This window comes from Urocitellus parryii, chromosome 5, assembly GCF_045843805.1.
Source record: "Urocitellus parryii isolate mUroPar1 chromosome 5, mUroPar1.hap1, whole genome shotgun sequence".
Classification (NCBI taxonomy): Eukaryota; Metazoa; Chordata; class Mammalia; order Rodentia; family Sciuridae; genus Urocitellus; species Urocitellus parryii.
This window is the reverse complement of record NC_135535.1, coordinates 186732284-186751116: the sequence shown is the minus strand read 5'-3', so window position 1 is coordinate 186751116 and position 18833 is coordinate 186732284. Positions and strand designations below refer to the sequence as shown.

Below are 18833 nucleotides of genomic sequence, written 5' to 3'. Positions count from 1 at the left end.
AAATGGGAGAAATGGTTATTGATGGACAGGGCCAAAAGAAGTCAGGGCTTCATCTGGCATCACATGTTTTGCTAATAATTTGGAAATTAATTTTTCAGAAAATTAAGTTATTTTTTAAAAATATATTTTAGTTGTTGATGGATCTTTATTTTATTTGCTTATTTATATGTGTTCTGGGAATTGAACGCAGTGCCTCATACGTACGAAACAAGCGCTCTACCACAGAGCTCCAACTCCAGCCCCCAAAAAGCTGTTATTTTGTGGGTCACAGAAAGTTAGCAGTAATCTGCACTAAATTATTTTCTTCCTACTCTGAGTGCACTGTCCTACTTTTATGGTGTATTATCTCTCCTTGAGTTGATTTTTTAATTTTAAATACATACAAGCATGATTTGATATTTAAACAAAATATAATTTCTAACTGCATATATGTCAATTTGGGTAGTAACTGCCTAATAAATGTTAACTATCTCTATAGAGGAATTGCTCTTTACTGATGGAACAGTGTATTACACTTAAGAAAACAATGTCATCTTACTAAACTTCACTGAGGAATATGTATTGTTATTCCCTTCCTTCTTATTTTTCATTACATAAAATTTGGAAGACTAGAAGATGAGGTATTCTACAAAGTTATTTTTTATTAGGACCTCTTATTTCAGAAGGATGACTAAGAGGAAACTAAGACAGGATGATAATAAGATTTTATATGCCTAACTGGAATTTATGCCATTTGCAGTTAACAAATTGAAGCAGAAATTTACCCAAGTCACTCAGTGTTAACTTTGATTTCTTTTTTTTTTTTTTTAAAGAGAGAGAGACACAGAGAGAGAGAATTTTAATATTTATTTTTTAGTTACCGGCGGACACAACATCTTTGTTTGTATGTGGTGCTCAGGATCGAACCCGGGCCGCATGCATGCCAGGCGAGTGCGCTACTGCTTGAGCCACATCCCCAGCCCCAACTTTGATTTCTTTTATTTAGATTTGTTAATTTTCATATATTCACTGAGAACTATAATTAATTAATTAATTTATCTATCTATCTATTTATTTGGGTGCCAGGGATTGAACTCGGGGTACTTGACCACTGAGCCACATCCCCAGCCCTATTTTGTATTTTATTCAGAGACAGGGTCTCATTTAGTCATTGAGTGCCATGCTTTTGCTGAGGCTGGCTTTGAACTTGCAGTCCTCCTGCCTCAGCCTCCTGGGCCGCTGGGGTTACAGGTGTGTCACACCACATCTGGCTTGAGAATTTTACATCTTCATATTTTAGTCTTTGTCTGTTTTAGCTTTTCTGAAATATTTTTTATTAATATTGTTCCCTTCTTTTTCTTGTATTTCATTTCACTCACAAGCTTCTTGTGCATATTTAACTTAATTTCTCTTTCACTGACTTTCCTCCATGGTTCCAATTTCAGTTTATTAGTTTTCATGATTTCATCTATTACTGGTGTATATATGATTCCATTTATCTTTCAGATTTGACTCTTTGTTTTAAAATCTTGATCTTTGTTTCTGATTGCCTACTATGAATCTTTTTTACTTCAAGCTTAGTATAGCCAAAATAGAACTACTTTTATGTCCACTTCTTATCCAGATTTTTTTTTCTTTCTTTCTTTCTTTCTTTTTTTTTTTTTTTTTTTGTAGTACTGGGGATTAAACCTAGAGCCATCATGTTTTATTAGCAGTTCCAATCACTTCTCAAGAGATACCTAAGCATAATTGTTATTATTTTTGACTCTTAGGTCTCTCATTTACCACACCCATACAGTTGCCTGGTCTTACTCATTTCCTCAGCAGTCTCTCAAAATGCATTTATTCCTTTATTTTCCTCTGATAGCATGCTAGGACAGGCTCTACTTAGTCTCATGACTACTGCATTAACCACCTAACTGATTTTCTGTTACTTTCTATAGTTGGTTTTTGCTGCATAATAAATTATTCCCAAACTTGGTGACTTAAAATAATGACTATTTGGGGGCTAGGGTGGTGGCCCAGTAGTAGAGTGCCTGCCTAGCATGTGTGGGGCACTAGGTTTGATTCTCAGCACTGCATATAAATAAATAAAATAAAGTTTCATTAGCAACTTAAAAAAATAGTGACTATTTTATTTAGCTCAAAATTATGAAAGTCAGCTGTGCAATTCTAGGATTGTTCAGCTGATATCTCTGGGCTGTTTCTTATGTCTGTAGTCAGCTGGTGGATCAGCTGGCAGCTGATCTAGAATAACCTCACTCACATGTCTGGCAACTGGCAGGCTGTTGGCTGTGTTCCTCATTTCTTTATGTATCCTTTTATCTCCTAGTGGACCATTTCACTGTTATTCACATAGTAGTCTCAGGATTCCATGTGCAGCAGGAGAGGGCAAGCCATTGTGCACAGTGTCTTCCAATTTTGCTTAGATCTCATTTGCTGCTATTTACACCTATGTTTAAGGATGAAGAAATAGACTGAAGTTCTAATGGGAAAAACCATAAAGTTGCATTGCAAAGTGTTGGGAAGAATTTTGGGCCATTTATTGCATTTTCTTTCTGCACTTTATTCCAAAACTGATATCAATTTAATCTTCTTAAAATTTAATTCTGATGAGTTGAATCCCTTTGTGTAAAAACTTAAGTAATACTGTCTTATTCCTGAATGAAGTGTAAGAACAGTGGCATAATCTGCCTCAGCCCATCTTTCTGGCTGTTTTTTTTTTTTTTTTTTTTCCTCTGCTTCACTACCTGTACTAAAATTGGACTTGTTTCTCAGCTGGTCCTCTTAGCTTTTAAGGCTTTTAATGCTTAGGTTATATGTCACCTCTTTCATGAATCCTAGATTTTCCTATCCTTCTCTCATTTGCTTCTCTCTACCCCTTAAGTTGAAATGATTTCCCCTTCCTCAGTTTTCTTACAGCTCTTTGCAGCTTTCTTGTAGTAGTTGTGATTTTTAAAAAAATCTTATTATACTTAAATGTGTATGTTTCTCCCTCCCAGACTGAGAACTCTTTAAGGCTAGAACCTGAGCTTGTTCATCTTCTAGTTACCTATGTTTAATATTTGGAACCCTGTGTTGTACATAACCATCAAAATATTTGAATGAATTATTCTTTTTTTTTTTTTAGTTGTAAATGAACACAATACTTTTCTCTATTTGTTTTTATGTGGTGCTGAGGATCAAACCCAGTGCCTCGCATGTGCTAGGCAAGTGCTCTACCACTGAGCCACAACCCCAGCCCCTAGAATTAATTTTTGAATAATGAATATTCTCCAGTCATGTTAATGTTTTGAATGTCAATTTTTAAAATTTTTCTTTCAGGCCAGAAACTAGAGAGCAGTATCCAAATAAATTTATTCAACGAGATGACACTGAAAGATTTTACATTCTGAACACACTATTCAATCTACCAGGTAGACTCATTCTATGCTTATATATTGGTACTATCTCTTCTTTCCATAATTATTTGTCTTTGCTCAAAGGAGATAATAAAATGTGTGAATTATTTCACTTATAGCTTATGAATATCTATTCTTCATTTTTCAGAGACCTACCTGTTGGCCTGCCTAGTAGATTTTTTTACTAATTGTCCCAGATATACCAGGTGTGTATATGCTACAATTTTCTTTTTCCAGTTGATTTTTAAAATTAATGTACAGGGTTTTAGAGAACTGGCCATTGTAGGTCTTTTCTGCTTTTCTAAAGTGAATTTAGTGCTAGTGAGAGATGCCACATTACCAGCCTGGAGATGGGACAGCACCAGCAGCTCCATGCAGGCTCTCACCTCCCACACGGCCCCTCTCCTTGCCAGTGTGCTGCAGCCATGTTTGGAAGGGACCACTTCTGATTGGCTTCTCCTGGGAATGAAGACGGCCAGCAGAGGTGCTAATTGTGACAACTGAGTGGGAGGTTTGTGTGATGATTATCTGTCCAAGCAGAATTACACTAAAACCCCCCGACTCATTTCACAGCAGCTACCCAGGAGCCATTCAGGGATGGTAATTTAGTTTCATTCCCAGGCCCAGCAAGATTTCATTGAGGAATAAATACTGCTTATTTTCCCTGAAGCAATTTTTTGCTTAAGTCTTGAATAAATTATCCTCTATTTTTATAGGGAATTGGATAGCCTTTGCTGAAGTTGTAGCCATATATGTCAGAGTTTGCTAACTTCTTATGTTAGTCCTTACCCACTTCAAGACACTAAATTTGGTGGAAGGCTGAGTCACTAAGAAAATGGACATTATCTTTTTACCTAGGGACAATGTCAGAAAGAAGTCAGGGTAGAAAGAACCTAAATGACCAATTGTACGTTTTAGATGTTTCTTCAGTGAGAACCTGTTTCTAAAAAGTTATGAATAAAAACCAGATATTTTATTACTTTGACCTTTTAGCTTCCATTCTAAATATTATTCTATCATTTTGTATTTGTTCAGAGTTATTGTATTCCATTGAACATATGGCAATTTCTGGTGGTCAAAAATGGATTTTTATTAGGGAGTAATTATTTTCCTAATTAGCCACAGCCATACCCATATGATATTGGAATCTTTGAGTCCCCTGGGTAACTTTTGTCATTCATTTTATTTATCCTCTTTTGAATTCCCTGTCACATTCTTTTTATCTTTCTGTAGCTGTGAGACAGGATTTAAAGATGGGGACCTCTTCATGTCCTACCGGAGTATGTTCCAAGATGTAAGAGATGCTGTTGACTGGGTTCATTACAAGGTACTCAAAAGCTGCTTCTTCCCCTGCTTACTGTCTGGCATGTCTTTACTTTTCAAGTGCAAATGGAGCAAAATTTTTCTTCCATTTATAAAAACGGGTTGGGGGTAAAAACGGATGATAGATCTCTAGAATATATTTGTTCTTGTTTGGTCATCCTAGCCACCTTTCCTCACTTGGTGAAACTTGGCTTCTAGATTTTATTGAGTTTTCATTTCTCAAACTCACTTACTAGAGATTTTCGTGTAAAAGATTATATTTAACAAATCTTTGCAGAAAAGTAGCCAGTTTCATATTTGAAGACAGATTTTGGTGGCAGAGTTGCAGCAAATCATATCTACTACTTTTTCCTAACCCTCTAGTTTTATTTGTTTTTTCCATTTGGGTAAACACTTAAGTTCATTCTGGTTGACAGTAAACACAATTTTTATTGTGAACTAAATGTTAAAAAAAAACTTATTTTGTTATTTTCTTAGCTTTTTTTTTTTTCTTTTCACCAGGGCTCCCTTAAGGAAAAGACAGTTGAAAATCTTGAGAAGTATGTAGTCAAAGATGTAAGTAATTAAGGGAGAAACAGATCTACATAGCTTATTTTACCTATTAAAGAAATGAATAATAAGCCTGTTCATAATGAAATGGACAAGGAAGATACTTCTTTGTTGTGACATAATATGTGCAAGGTATAATTACCAAGAATAACTAGAACATAGGTCTTAGTTTTTTGTGTGATCAGTAAGCAAGAAGACCTAGTATTTCACTTGTCCTTGTAGATCTAATTATAACATAGCAACTAGGGGGTTACTGTGTGTATATCACCATTATATCATCTAATATATTATTGTTATATCTGTTTTATAAATGAAAAAACTAAGAAATAGAGGAATTAAATATCTTCCCTAAGATTACACAGTTAGTAAGTAGTAAAGGCAAGATTCACACCCAAATATGACTTAAATAAGAAGCATTATACTAGACACTGGACCATCTAAAAAAATGTACATGTATATGACTGTTATTTAAATACCTTGGGCTGGGGTTGTGGCTCAGTGGTAGAGTGCTTGCCTAGCAGGTGTGAAGCACTGGGTTTGATTCTCAGCACTGCGTGTAAGTTAAAAAAAGAACCATCAAGAACTTAAAAAATTTTTTTTGAAAAATAAAATACCTTTAACTTATCAATAGGAAATATTGAGGAAGGCTTTAAAATACCTTAAAAGATTAGTGGGAAACATTACATTTTTTAAAAATATAATGTAATAAATTAATAGTATCTTACCAATATTTTAGGTTTGGCAATTATACTGTGATTAAATAAGATGTTACTATTAATAAAAGCTTAAGGAAGAATACTGGGGAACTCTTATTTCAATAACTTTTTTTTTTACTTTTTAGTTTGGGTGGACCACAGTATCTATTTGTTTATATGGTGCTGAGGATCGAACCCAGTGCCTCACGCATGCTAGGCGAGCACTCTATCTCTGAGCCACAACCCCAATCCCTCTATAACTTTTCTATAAGCTAAAATTGTTTCAAAATAAAAAGTTAACACATACAGAGTCCCAAGTTCAGACATTTCTTTCTTTTCTATAGCATGTAAATAGCAGAATACAATATTTTCTCCAAGCACTACAGTAAAGATTTTTTATTTTCAGAATTTGTACTTCCTATTTCACTCTCCTTCCCACATTGTTTCAAAGAAGAACAGTAAGTGGGGAGGGTCCATGTTTTAGTCAGCTTTTTTTGCTGCTGTGACTATAGGACCCAACCAGAAGAATTTTAGAGGAGGGAGTTTAACTGGGGGCTCACAGTTTCAGAGGCAGTAGGCTCCATTCCTCAGGGCTCAAGGTGAGGCTGAACATTATGGCAGAAGAGTGTGGCAGAGGGAAGGGCTCACACACATGATGATCAGAAAGCAGAGAGAGAGACTCCACTCACCAGACAAAAAATATATCCCAGAGCCATGCCCACAGTGCCCCACCTCTTCCAGCCACACAGCCCCTGCCTTCAGTTACAGTTCAGTCCCATCAGGTGATTAATTCATTAATTGGGTTAAGGCTCTTCTAACCCAATCATTTCTTCTCTAAACCTTCTTGCATTGTCTCACACCTGAGCTTTTGGGAGATACCTCATATCCAAACCAAAATAGTTCAGAATTGTGCAAAGGAACCTATTTATTTATTGTGAGAGAAGGAAAAGGTGTTTTTCTTTCCAGTTAAAGAAACATATCAGCAGTTAGAGTTTTCTTATCTGCAGGTGGGCATGGGCATTTCTAGATTTATCTGGACTTGCCATTACATTCTGCAAGGTGCTTGTAAAACCCTAGTATATACGTAATGTGGCTATATCTAATAATCTCCAATAGCAAATTTGCTGGTGTTGTTTAAAATATTAAACTTCTCCGGATTTCTAACACATCTAACTCGTATACTTCAGGAAATCACAGGTAATTTAAACTCTTTCTTGAGGTAGACCATATGAGAAAGGTGGAAATATGTTAATGTCCTTATAGTCATTTTACATATGAATCTAGATGCCATGTACAGTTTGTATACTACATATATTAAGATTTTTTTTCATGTATAGCGCTTATGGGAGCTTTTAAATGCAAAATTCTGAAACCAACAACTAATCTTTAAAAGACTTACCCTACCCCCTATTTTAGGGGACAAAAATCTAGTATATGACTACCTCAAAATGAAAGTATTTGTGTTTTAGTGTTTTGTTTTTACTGCATTTCAGGGAAAACTGCCTTTGCTTTTGAGCCGGATGAAGGAAGTAGGGAAAGTATTTCTTGCCACCAACAGTGACTATAAATATACAGATGTAAGTGCTTAATATTCATATTTTTTGATTATGCAGAGAAATTATTTTGGCTTAAAGAACCTTGAAAATAATGAGGAGGACAGAAGTTTTTAAATGAAAGTAGTTTCTGTCATCTTATTTTGAAAGCAGAGTAAAAAAAGCAAAACTGTATAGGGAGAAGGGCCATATCAGAATCCTTCTAATTTTTTCTATTCTTTATGACTCTTTTCCCTGATTATAGTTGGTTACTTGAAGATTTTAATTTTGGGACTATTTAAAATATTTGTGCTGATTAAAATGGCTTCTGTGTCTCTTTGGAGCATCATTTATATAAACCTAAGAAATCGTACCCTTTACTTTCTGTACTTCCCTGATGTTGGAAGCTCCATAGTAGTAAGTGGTACAAAGATTTTTTGAATTTTAGATATCAGAATTTACTACCTCTGTTTTTAAAAAATATTTTTTTAGTTGTAGATGAATACAGTATCTTTATTTTATGTACTTATTTTTTGTATGTGGTGCCGAGGTTCAAACTGAGTGCCTCACGCTTGCGAGGCAAGTGCCCAACCACTGAGCCACAGCCCCGGCCCACTACCTCTTATTTTTAAAATTGTTTTTTAGTGTGATGAAAGCATGTGAAAAAACTAATATTAATTCCTTATTTACTTCTGCTGAGACAATTACAAATTAGTAGTGTTAGTAAAAAGTTCTCCCTCCAGTTCATTTTTGTAAAAACTTTAAAATATATTATTCCATAAGTCATTAGTTTTTCTCTGTGTCCCTACCTTATATGCCCCTTATCTCAAATTTTGTGTTCTAGGAAAAATAGATAGGGATATATGTATGAATCTGTATAGATCTGAGAATCTCATAAGGTTTTGTGGGGGTTTTTTGGGGGGAGGGTTGTCTCGTATGATGAAGTATTAATTTCTAGCTTCCACTGTCATAAACTAGAAGAGACAAGAATGTGGTGAATGAATTCTATATTGAAAAAAGACATTTTATGAAAAGGTTTTGATTTTTTTTTAATTATTGCATATCCTTTGCAAAAGTAGTATGTGAACCTTATTTTGCATTTTTTTTCCAGAAAATTATGACTTACCTGTTTGATTTCCCACATGGCCCCAAGGTATTTCATTAACTTAATAGATCGTTGCTGTAGTAATAATGAATGCATTTAATCATTCAGGAATATTTAGGGGAAGGAATTGGGTGGGAACTACCCAGAATAGTCCTAGATTTTAAACCTTTTCTTTAATTCTCATTAACAAAAGAAAAACAATTAGCAATTTGAATATTCAGCAGATTGAAATAACAAAAGGATATTCAAGTGGAATTTAGTAAGATTGGATCAGAATAATTTCATGCCTAAGAAGTTCTGTGTGGAATTATCAAGTTTGTATAGCAATGAAAGTAATTTTCAGGTTGAGAAATATATTTGGTTAATAGGAACAGAAAATTTATATGTGTTCTTGACAGTTTCTATATTCTGCTGTTAAGTCATTGCTGAGTTTTGTGCCCAAAGAATAGTTAACTTTGGTATTTAGCAAAGAAGTCTTCATTCCCACAATATGGCTATATTTAGATTTAAGGAACACCCATTACAACTTAGTCATATACTTGTAGAATTTGATTCCTAGACTTCTATGAATAAAAATCAGCAGATCCCTGTTTTGAGATCACCCCAAATTAATGTGCACTTCTCTTCAGGATAGAAATAATTTTAATGGGCATAACTTCTACATTATTGTGACTACTTTGTTATATGAACCAAAGACTAGTATATACCTAGAACCATCACTCTAAGAACAAATAAAATTTCCTGATATGGTCCATAATAGTTTATATACTGTAGTTCTAATGCTGATCAAACCTCCCTCTTAATCTGTCCCTTGAGTATTGACTTATATCTCTCCCTAGCTCTTTTTCATACATTTCAGATTGTGAGCACACCTTCATATGTTAAATTGCTGTGATATGTTACTGGAACTCAGGAGATTAAATGATTTAAAATGTAGAGATTACTTTGGTTGGGGGGGAACCAGGGATTTGAACTTAAGAACGCTTAACCACTGAGCCACACCCCCTGCCCTTTTTTATATTTTATTTAGAGACAGGGTCTCACTGAATTGCTTAGGGCCTTACTAAGTTACTGAGGCTGGCTTTGAACTTGGGATCTTCCTGCCCCAGCCTCCCAAGCTGCTGGGATTATAGGCATGTGCCACCACGCCCAGCTGTAGAGATTACTTGAGTTTATTTATTATTTATACCTGTTTCCAGAAGGATGTGATTTATAATTAGACACAGTGCATTTTTAAAAATTAAATAGTGAGATCTTCTGGTTATACTTAGTACTGCTGAATTCCTTATATTTGAACAAGATTACATGTGAGTGTCTTAAGTTAAGGAGTGGTATTTTGGTTTTTACTGGTTCTCCTTCACCAGCCTGGGAGCTCCCATCGACCATGGCAGTCCTACTTTGACTTGATCTTGGTAGATGCACGGAAACCACTCTTTTTTGGAGAAGGCACAGTATTGCGTCAAGTAGATACTGTAAGTTGAGAGGGTAATCTGTCTTCTTCCCCCATTCCCACTCTCCCTAAGAAAATAGATACTTTTAATTTAATGGCCATATTTCTCTTAAAATTTATAGTTTTGATCTTAAAACTGAAGTTAGTCCAACAAACCAAACTAATAATTGAAAAAAATGAGTGCCATGTCTTTGGCTGCCTGCCAAGTAGTGCTGTAGGTAGATTATAACAGGATGATAAAGTATTACAAAGTTCATATTCTTTTCACACAGAAAACTGGCAAGCTGAAAATTGGTACATACACAGGCCCCCTACAGCATGGCATCGTCTACTCAGGAGGTAAGTCAGAAACTTCCAAAGATTTTATTTAATGTTTTTGCACAGTATCATCTTCGCTTAGACCTCACTGTGAAAATTTGGTGTTCTCTGAGCATAGTGCTACATGTACTCTTCAGTATTTTAGAGATGCTGTTTACCAAAGGTAAATAGTCACCCACTAAATTGATAAAAATCAAGGAGAAAGAATTTTATTTTCACTAGTAGGTTCAGCCACCCCCTTCCCCCGCCACTGCCTCTTTATTTTACCTATTTATTTTAGCTTTTTGGAATAATTTTGGGTGCGTCTCAGGAGTTTTCTAGTAGCCTGTGTGTGCACAGATACATATTATGTTAAACACTTGAACAAAGCTAACTTAGTGGCTGATCTGTGATAAAAAAAAAAATGGTGATGTTGCTTTTGAAGGTTATATTTACTTAAGCTGAGATAGAATTGTGTAGGATTTGGTATTAGAGTTCTAGTCAGCACAGTAGAGCTGAAGACTTCATCTTACAGGCAATAAAAAGAGTGGTAGGAAGAATGGCAAGTCTTTGTCTTTAATAAAGGTCTGTCCCTTAAATAAGAGTAAAATTAATCGCAGTATTAAGTGGGTGAGGACTTTGCTCGCTTTAACATGGAGATCTTTTTATGTTCATTGTTTCAGGTTCATCTGATACAATCTGTGATCTGTTGGGAGCCAAGGGCAAAGATATTTTGTATATTGGAGATCACATTTTTGGAGACATTTTAAAATCAAAGAAACGGCAAGGGTGGCGAACTTTCTTGGTGATTCCTGAACTTGCACAGGAGCTGCATGTCTGGACTGACAAGAGTTGTAAGGGACTGTTATATTATTGTGTTTTATAAATCTTTGAAATAGCTAGTTTATATCTAAATGGCCATCTTTGAATTCATTCCTTTTTGATAAACCATTACTTTCTGTGCAGGGGATCGGATGTGGTCAAAAGATGGGCCTTGATAGTCCTATTAGAATATTCATCTATTTCACAGAATTCCAGAATTTTAATAAATATAAGAGGTTATTATCTTATTCAAACTTTTTAATTTCCATTTTGCTCTTTTTTTTTAGTTATAGATGGACATAATACCTTTATTTTTTTTATTTTTATGTGATGTTAAGGATCAAACCCAGTGCTTCCCGTGTGGGAGGCAAGTGATCTACCACTGAGCTATAATCCCAGCCCTTATTCAACTTCTTAAATCCCTTTGAGGTTAAGTGTAGAATGTTGGTGTCAGACCTCACTGTGAAAACTTTGGTGTTCTCTGAGCATAGTACTACATGTTGTATTACAGTTTGTAATTGCTAACCTGTGCTCCACTTCCTCTGCAGTCCATATTTCTCCAACCATGTCTAGTTGCCATTCTCTCCTAACAGCCCATATTATCTGAGATTCTGGGGGGTGACAGTTCTGAACATTAATTACCTCCTGGTATTTATTTACTCTTCTGAGAAATAGAGAATGAAGACAAATTATATTCTTGGACTGAGCCACACTGTATATTTGCAGGACATATACTATATTAAATTGAGCTATGGGGATATAGTTACATAATGGTGTTTGATACACAAGTTCTTCATGCAGCCCTACTGAGTATCACCAAGTATATGGTGAAAGTTACTCTAGAAATTTGGCCTGCCTTGAGTAATAACCCTGAATCTATCGCTTAAAATCTGCATACCCTTAGGCAAGTTACTGAGAATACCCTGTGCCTTACTTTCCTCAAATATTGAAATGGGGATGATAATAATAGCACCTACCTCATAATGCTGATGAGACTTAGGAAATATGTGTATAAAGAAGATAGACATCACAACCCTTCTCAACCAAGGCTCCTCCTGAGAACCAGTAGGAAATGTTGGAATCTCTCTGTCCTCACATTCATTAAATAGAAAAAAAAAATAGATGTCTTAGGGCTTAATTCCCTCGGGGAACTCAGGTTGAGAAGGGTTACAACAGATGGAAAACATGCAGATACTGTTGCTATCTCTGTTGTCTGTACTATCAGTAGGATCTTCTGGCTGTCCTTTCATCTGTATTTTCAACTTTCCACCTTTGAAGATTCAGAAATCTAATTGATTTGGCTGTACTATTTCCTGTACTTGTGACCCTGGACAAGTCACTTCATTCTCATTGGATTTATCTAAAAATGGGATTACTAACACTTGCTTTTTGCTGACTACATCTGAGATAGGGTAGGAATTGGTATTTTGCAAGCTCAGAATGAGCACACAGATGGAAGAAAAAATTGTAGTCAGTGGTGTTCAAATAGAAGAAAAGGTAATTTAAGGTGTTGAGCTGCTGCCACATTCCAAACAGATTATCATGGGTTTTCTTGAAGGAGATAGAGGTCATTTATACACCTGCCTGTGACATGTTGGTCCAGGCTATATATATTGGGTCCTGTGTACAACTTTTTACTGAAGTTTTAGTGTCAGTTAAAAACTGAGTACTTTTCTTTTCCAAACTTTAGCCCTTTTTGAAGAACTTCAGAGCTTGGATATTTTCTTGGCTGAACTCTACAAGTAAGTTTCTCAGTTCTAAAAATTTCTTCCCTAAAAACCATCTACCTTTTTGGGAGTCACTTTGGTGTAAGAAATGTTCTTTCTGGAGATTTTCACAGGGTTTTTCTCTTTATCTTCAGGCACCTTGACAGCAGTAGCAATGAGCGCCCAGACATTAGTTCCATCCAGAGACGTATAAAGGTATCAAAACTAGATTTGAGAGAAAATAGAAAATGAGTTAAATGATTTTCATATTTTTTATTTTTTTCCAGGGACTGGCATATAGCTGGTGCCCAATAAATAATTTCTTGAATGAACTGAAAATCAATCTTGTTATTTTTTTTTTTTTTTTTTTAGAAAGTAACTCATGACATGGATATGTGCTATGGGATGATGGGAAGCCTATTTCGTAGTGGCTCCCGGCAGACACTCTTTGCCAGTCAAGTGATGCGTTATGCTGATCTCTATGCCGCATCTTTCATCAACCTGCTGTATTACCCATTCAGTTATCTCTTCAGAGCTGCCCATGTCCTGGTAAATAAAGTTACTTTTGATAGTTAAGATACACTTTAAGATCAAGATCTGCAACCAGCTTTGTGGGACTGCACAGGAGACAATTTGAACATTCTTATGTGCAAAGCCTAGGGTCAGATTATGTGGTTGCACAAGGGCCTTTCAGAAAGTATGATCAAGATATTGAAACTTAGAGAATATAACTTAACTCTCTGAAGTTTATTACAAGTTACAGTGAATGATGAAGACTTTATTCTTTTGTTAATATTAATTCAAAGAAATTTTGTTTCTATATTCCTGTGTTCTGATATTGAGCTGTTGAGGACTGGCTGTGAAATTGAAAATAATAGTCTTCTCTGTCTTACCCAGTTTCCAGCTGTAGTAAAGGATAGGTTTACTATTTTGGGAGTAGAGAGTAAGAGAGGCAGTTTTAGGTAGTAGTTTTGTAAAGGTCTATCTAAATGATTTGTCTGATATAACTCTACATGGCCACATAATAGGGGAAAAGGGGTTAGGATTTGGGAAGTATCTCTTTTGCTCTGCTGGATGTAGTGAGCTTCTTGCTTTGTTCTAGATGCCTCATGAGTCAACAGTGGAGCACACACACGTAGATATCAATGAGATGGAATCCCCACTTGCCACCCGCAACCGCACATCAGTGGATTTTAAAGACACCGACTATAAGCGACACCAGTTGACAAGGTCGATTAGTGAGATTAAACCCCCCAACCTCTTCCCACTGGCCCCCCAGGAAATTACACACTGCCATGATGAAGATGATGATGAAGAGGAGGAGGAGGAGGAGGAGGAGGAAGAATAAGGAGGAAAACCAAAACCCTGAACACCCATTAAACAAGTTCTGGCAGGACCCACAGGAGCAAAGGATGTTCTTGTTTGGGTTCTACTGGGGAGGAGGGTGGGGGTGCTCCATCAGAGGTACGTCTGGAAAGTTTCTAAAGACTTTAAAATATTCTAATCATAGAGAGATACTTGTTTTAGTTTTGTGTATCTATATTCTTTGCAGATGGCTCAGAATTGTAATGGAGTCTGTGTTGGAAGGAAGTAAGGGTAAAGTCAGGCTGAACTGCATGCAGATGGTTCCATGTGGCTTGTGACACTGTTTGCTTGTCTTTTATGATCAGTATGTCATAGTGTATCTGGATACACTAAGGGTGAAGGGTTTCGAGTGTAACAAGGACCAGTGGGAAGACATCCAAAAATGCTGTATTGTTTCAAATTGTTCTATTACTTTAAAATCCAACTTTTTCAGTGCATTACACAGTATTGTATATCAGTGGAGAAATATATTGTTTCCATTATTGAGTGTAGTCTTCTGTTGAGGTCAAGTTTCCTTTCATAAGCCTTTAAAGTGTCCTCAATGACTGGCAAGGCTGCTGCTCTGTCAGTAACCTTGCAGAAGTATTCTCTGTTTTAGGACCAGTCTGGAGTGGACTGCAGGGATTCTGTTTTGACATATAAAAGTCCTATTCTTTCTGCATTTTTTTAGGTTGATAGCACAAATACTTGTTATCTAAAACCTTTTTCTCATCTGTAATAAATCTGTAAAGGAATTTAGCTGAAATGACAAAGGAGCAAGCCCCCAGAAAAGAGGAGGAGAAACCTTCTTATATTAGAGAATGGTTAAGTAAGATGTATCAGGATGGGCTGTAATTGTGGCATCTGCTACCCGATTCCACATTTCTCTAAGCTCTAGTGTTGATTGTTGTATTTTAAAGTTGAACATTAGAGAATGGGAAAAGGACTCTAAGCCAGAACCTTACTAATGCAAATAGCAAAATCAGTGAGAATAAATTCAGAACTCTAAATGAAATCACTTCTTGTTTTGAGCAAGAATGAATTATTGTAGACATTAGGCTCTTATTAATGCCTCACTAGTACAGTGAAAGTTGTTCCAACATTTTGAACAGTGATAATAGATTCTTAACTAACTTTCATATATTTTCTTCCAATCTTACTGTCATTGGTCTATAGAGGAGAATAGACTAGCTGATCTAGAATTCAATAAAATGCAATGTTTCTAAATATTGACTTTGACCCCTTCTATAGCACAACTATAATTATTATTGGTCTTCAAGTGGGTTCAGGTTTGGCTTAGTGACAATAGTTTGACAGTTTCTCGGGAGATACACATTCCCAGAACTCGAAGATCTAACATGATTATATCTATAGTGTCTCACAGGCCTCAATTTTTTCACAATGTTTTTTGGTATCGGACTTCGAGGTGAGGCTTTAAAAAAAAAATCATTTTGTGGGTAGGCAACACAGCTCAGTAACATAACCAAAGTTGCCATGCCTCATGACTTGCACTTTAGATTGCAGTCAGAATGTGTTTCATGGCATGACTTAATCTATGGAGAATATATGCTCCTTTGAAAGAATAACTTTAGAAATGCTATTGCATATAAAAATTAGATGCTATCTTTTTAAAAATGTTAGAGAATGTGGTTGCTGTAACTGGTTATTCTCATCCAAGATGAAGACGTTGCCCAGTTTTATATAGATTGAAGTTTTCTCAAACTCAAATCTTTAAATGGCTTATTATAACTACAGGGCTATTTTATTTACATATTTTCCCTTTCACAGCAAAGTTCACTTTGCTTTATTTTCCACACTTTTTATATTGTGTTCACATAAGAGTTTCTTTTTTTTTTTTTTTTTTAATTTTTTTTTTTTTTTTAATATTTATTTTTTAGTTCTCGGCGGACACAACATCTTTGTTGGTATGTGGTGCTGAGGATCGAACCCGGGCCGCACGCATGCCAGGCGAGCGCGCTACCGCTGAGCCACATCTCCAGCCCAAGAGTTTCTTAATAGCTAAAGGATTCTGTGTGTTCAAGGTCTAAGAAGTGGAAAGCACACAAGCAGAATAAGAATTCCTCTGTTAGCCATAGCTTTCTTCAGGACCACCAGAACATATTATAAAAAAAATCTTAAGACCCAAGGGGCTGAGTGGTAGAGCACTTGCCTGGCGTGTATGAGGCTGCTGGTTCCATCCCCAGCACCATACAAACACAAAAAAATGTAAGACCCAGAGTAATGTGGTACTTCTCTATATACTTTTTTTTTAAGTATTTTTTAAGTTGGACACAATAACTTTGTTATTATGTGGTGCTGAGGATAAAACCCAGTCCTCACACATGCGAGGCAAATGCTCCACCACTGAGCTACAACCTTAACCCTGTACACTTTTGGGGTTGGGTGGGTAAAGGGAACTGGGGATTGAACTCAGGGGCACTCAACCACTGAGCTACATCCCCAGTCCTATTCTGTATTTTATTTAGAGGCAGAGTTGCTTAGTGCCCCTTGCTGAGGCTGGCTTTGAACTCATGATCCTCCTGTCTCAGCCTCCTGGCCACTGGGATTATAGGCATGTGCCAGCATGCCCGGCCTGTATACTCTTCTTAAATGTGTGCTATGGAGTCAGTATTGTGGGCTGGCACTCGGAGCAATTATAATTGGACTTTTTAAAATGTGAATTTCTATTGCCAGTAGTTAAGAAAGCTGAATTTAAAATATATACTTTTCCTTTGTTTTTAAGCCCTGAAGAACTTAGGTCAATCATCTTTTTCTAATTTTTTTCCTAGTTGTAGATGGACACAATACTTTTATTATTTTTCTTAATATATTATTTTTTAGTTGTGGGGGATACAATACCTTTATTTTTATGTGGTTCTGAGGATCAAACCCAGTGCCTCATGCATGCTAGGCAAGCACTCTACCACTGAGCCACAACCCCAGCCCCAATACATTTATTTTTATGTAGTGCTGAGGATCAAACCCAGTGCCTCACAAGTGTTAGGCAAGCACTCCACTGCTGAGCCACAACCCCAGCTCTAGATCAACTATCTTTTGAGACTTTTTTCATAGCTATTCTGAAAACATCAATTTACAGGTTTTGTAGAATATCAGGCATCCTTTTTGAGTGCTAGACTGAACTCCCAAGCTTAAGATTGTGTACTAACAGGGACCTAGGCATATGAAACAACTGATCAGAGGCACAGCAAACCCAGGCACTATCATGTTCTCTCAGAGAGGAATTGACCATCTGCAGAGATGGTCAGTTAAAGCTCTGGTGGAATATCTCAGGAATGGTTTGAAGCCAAAAAGATTTAGTGTTGTTTTTGACCAAAGACTACTTTCTTCTACTGTAAGCATTGGTCTGCTGAGATCTGAAATAGTCAAGCAAAGCCCTCCAAAGCTACCCCTTCCTAAGATGCTTTTAGAAGTGGTTTTAAATAGGACTGATAAGTCATGTTAGAGTTACTTTTAAGAAACTGCTTATAAAAGCCACATGCAGTTACATGTCAGATTTAAAAGTACTTTATCCATGTTTAGATATTTCTAAATCAGGCTTATTTTTTTTTAAGAAATATTTTGTCAACAACTCTAAAGCCATATAGTTTTTCTTTTTTCAAGGCTGCCTGGGCATTTTAAAGTTCTTTGCGTATTCACCACAAATAGCTGGAGACAAACAACTGCATATTAGGGTAGGAACCCTGCCCACATTCCATGTTATAGATTTTTAAAATTTTTTTGCAACATTGAAGATTGAACCCAGAGGCACAAATTCCAGGTTATGGAAACTATTTAACCTCTCTAATAGTGGGAAAAATGGTAACTATGATCCAGCTATTGCCATATCATTAACAGCCTCATTCCTCACTTGGTTTTGTAGTTTAGGACTCAATGCTTATGTTTCTCATGACATTCTTTCTTGGTAACTAGGCCATCCAGCTCTTCTTAAAAGTATTTCCTCAAATGGAACAATTTCAAATGGTATACAACTTTGGGAAGCCCTGAGAATGAAATGTCTGCCATGGAACTACCCAAGCAACACGGTTGAAGGTAAAAGAACAAGCGAGAGAAAGAGAAAGAAGAATGACGCATGCATGGCAGCCAGAAAGCAGAACCAGGCGATTTCCAGAAACTACACTGCCCATCAGATACCACCACTAACAGTAAAGCAACATTTCACACTGTTCTCTCACTGCAGAGTATCTAAAAATAACAGAAAGCAAATCAACCTAAAAATAGAAAGTTAGTTTACAAAATGAACAATTCAACTTTTCTGTTCTCCACCATTTTCCTGCCCTCAGACAGACAGAATGTCTTCATCCCAAGGCTACAATAATTAGACAAAGGTATGTAACTTCAAAAATAAAACACAAGCCATGTTCTGCATAATGACACTTCAGTCAACTGTGTATACCATAGAAGTCCCATAAGATTATATTCCCTAGTAATCTTGCAGCCATCTTAGTTTGTGTAAGTACATGCATGTGATGTCCCTGCAATGATGAAAACACCTAATGACACATTTCTCAGAAAATGTTCCTGTGGTGAAGTGATGTGATATTCAGTAGTTTAAGTACTTGAGCAGAGCTTTAACACAAAGTAGTACTCCTAATTGAACTCAGAACATTTC

General features: G+C 36.2%; 1 protein-coding gene across 6 annotated transcripts in view; it reads left to right on the top strand.

The window, feature by feature from the left end:
- The window catches only part of Nt5c2 (5'-nucleotidase, cytosolic II), an 83797-nt gene extending 68378 nt beyond the window's left edge, over positions 1-15419 (top strand). For 4 of the 6 annotated variants that reach the window (XM_026401159.2, XM_077798334.1, XM_077798335.1 and 1 more), the window contains 13 exons: positions 3304-3395; positions 3529-3586; positions 4614-4707; positions 5205-5258; positions 7441-7524; positions 8591-8632; positions 9949-10056; positions 10307-10373; positions 11015-11185; positions 12844-12895; positions 13015-13075; positions 13232-13408; positions 13962-15419. In XM_026401159.2, the coding sequence (XP_026256944.2) occupies positions 3304-3395; positions 3529-3586; positions 4614-4707; positions 5205-5258; positions 7441-7524; positions 8591-8632; positions 9949-10056; positions 10307-10373; positions 11015-11185; positions 12844-12895; positions 13015-13075; positions 13232-13408; positions 13962-14207 (1306 nt within the window). In that variant the 3' untranslated portion in view covers positions 14208-15419. Of the gene's footprint in view, positions 1-3303; positions 3396-3528; positions 3587-3794; positions 3892-4613; positions 4708-5204; positions 5259-7440; positions 7525-8590; positions 8633-9948; positions 10057-10306; positions 10374-11014; positions 11186-12843; positions 12896-13014; positions 13076-13231; positions 13409-13961 lie in introns of those variants that run through there. The other 2 variants (XM_026401165.2, XM_026401164.2) reach the window with 2 other exon arrangements.
- Positions 15420-18833: the final 3414 nt, after the last annotated feature.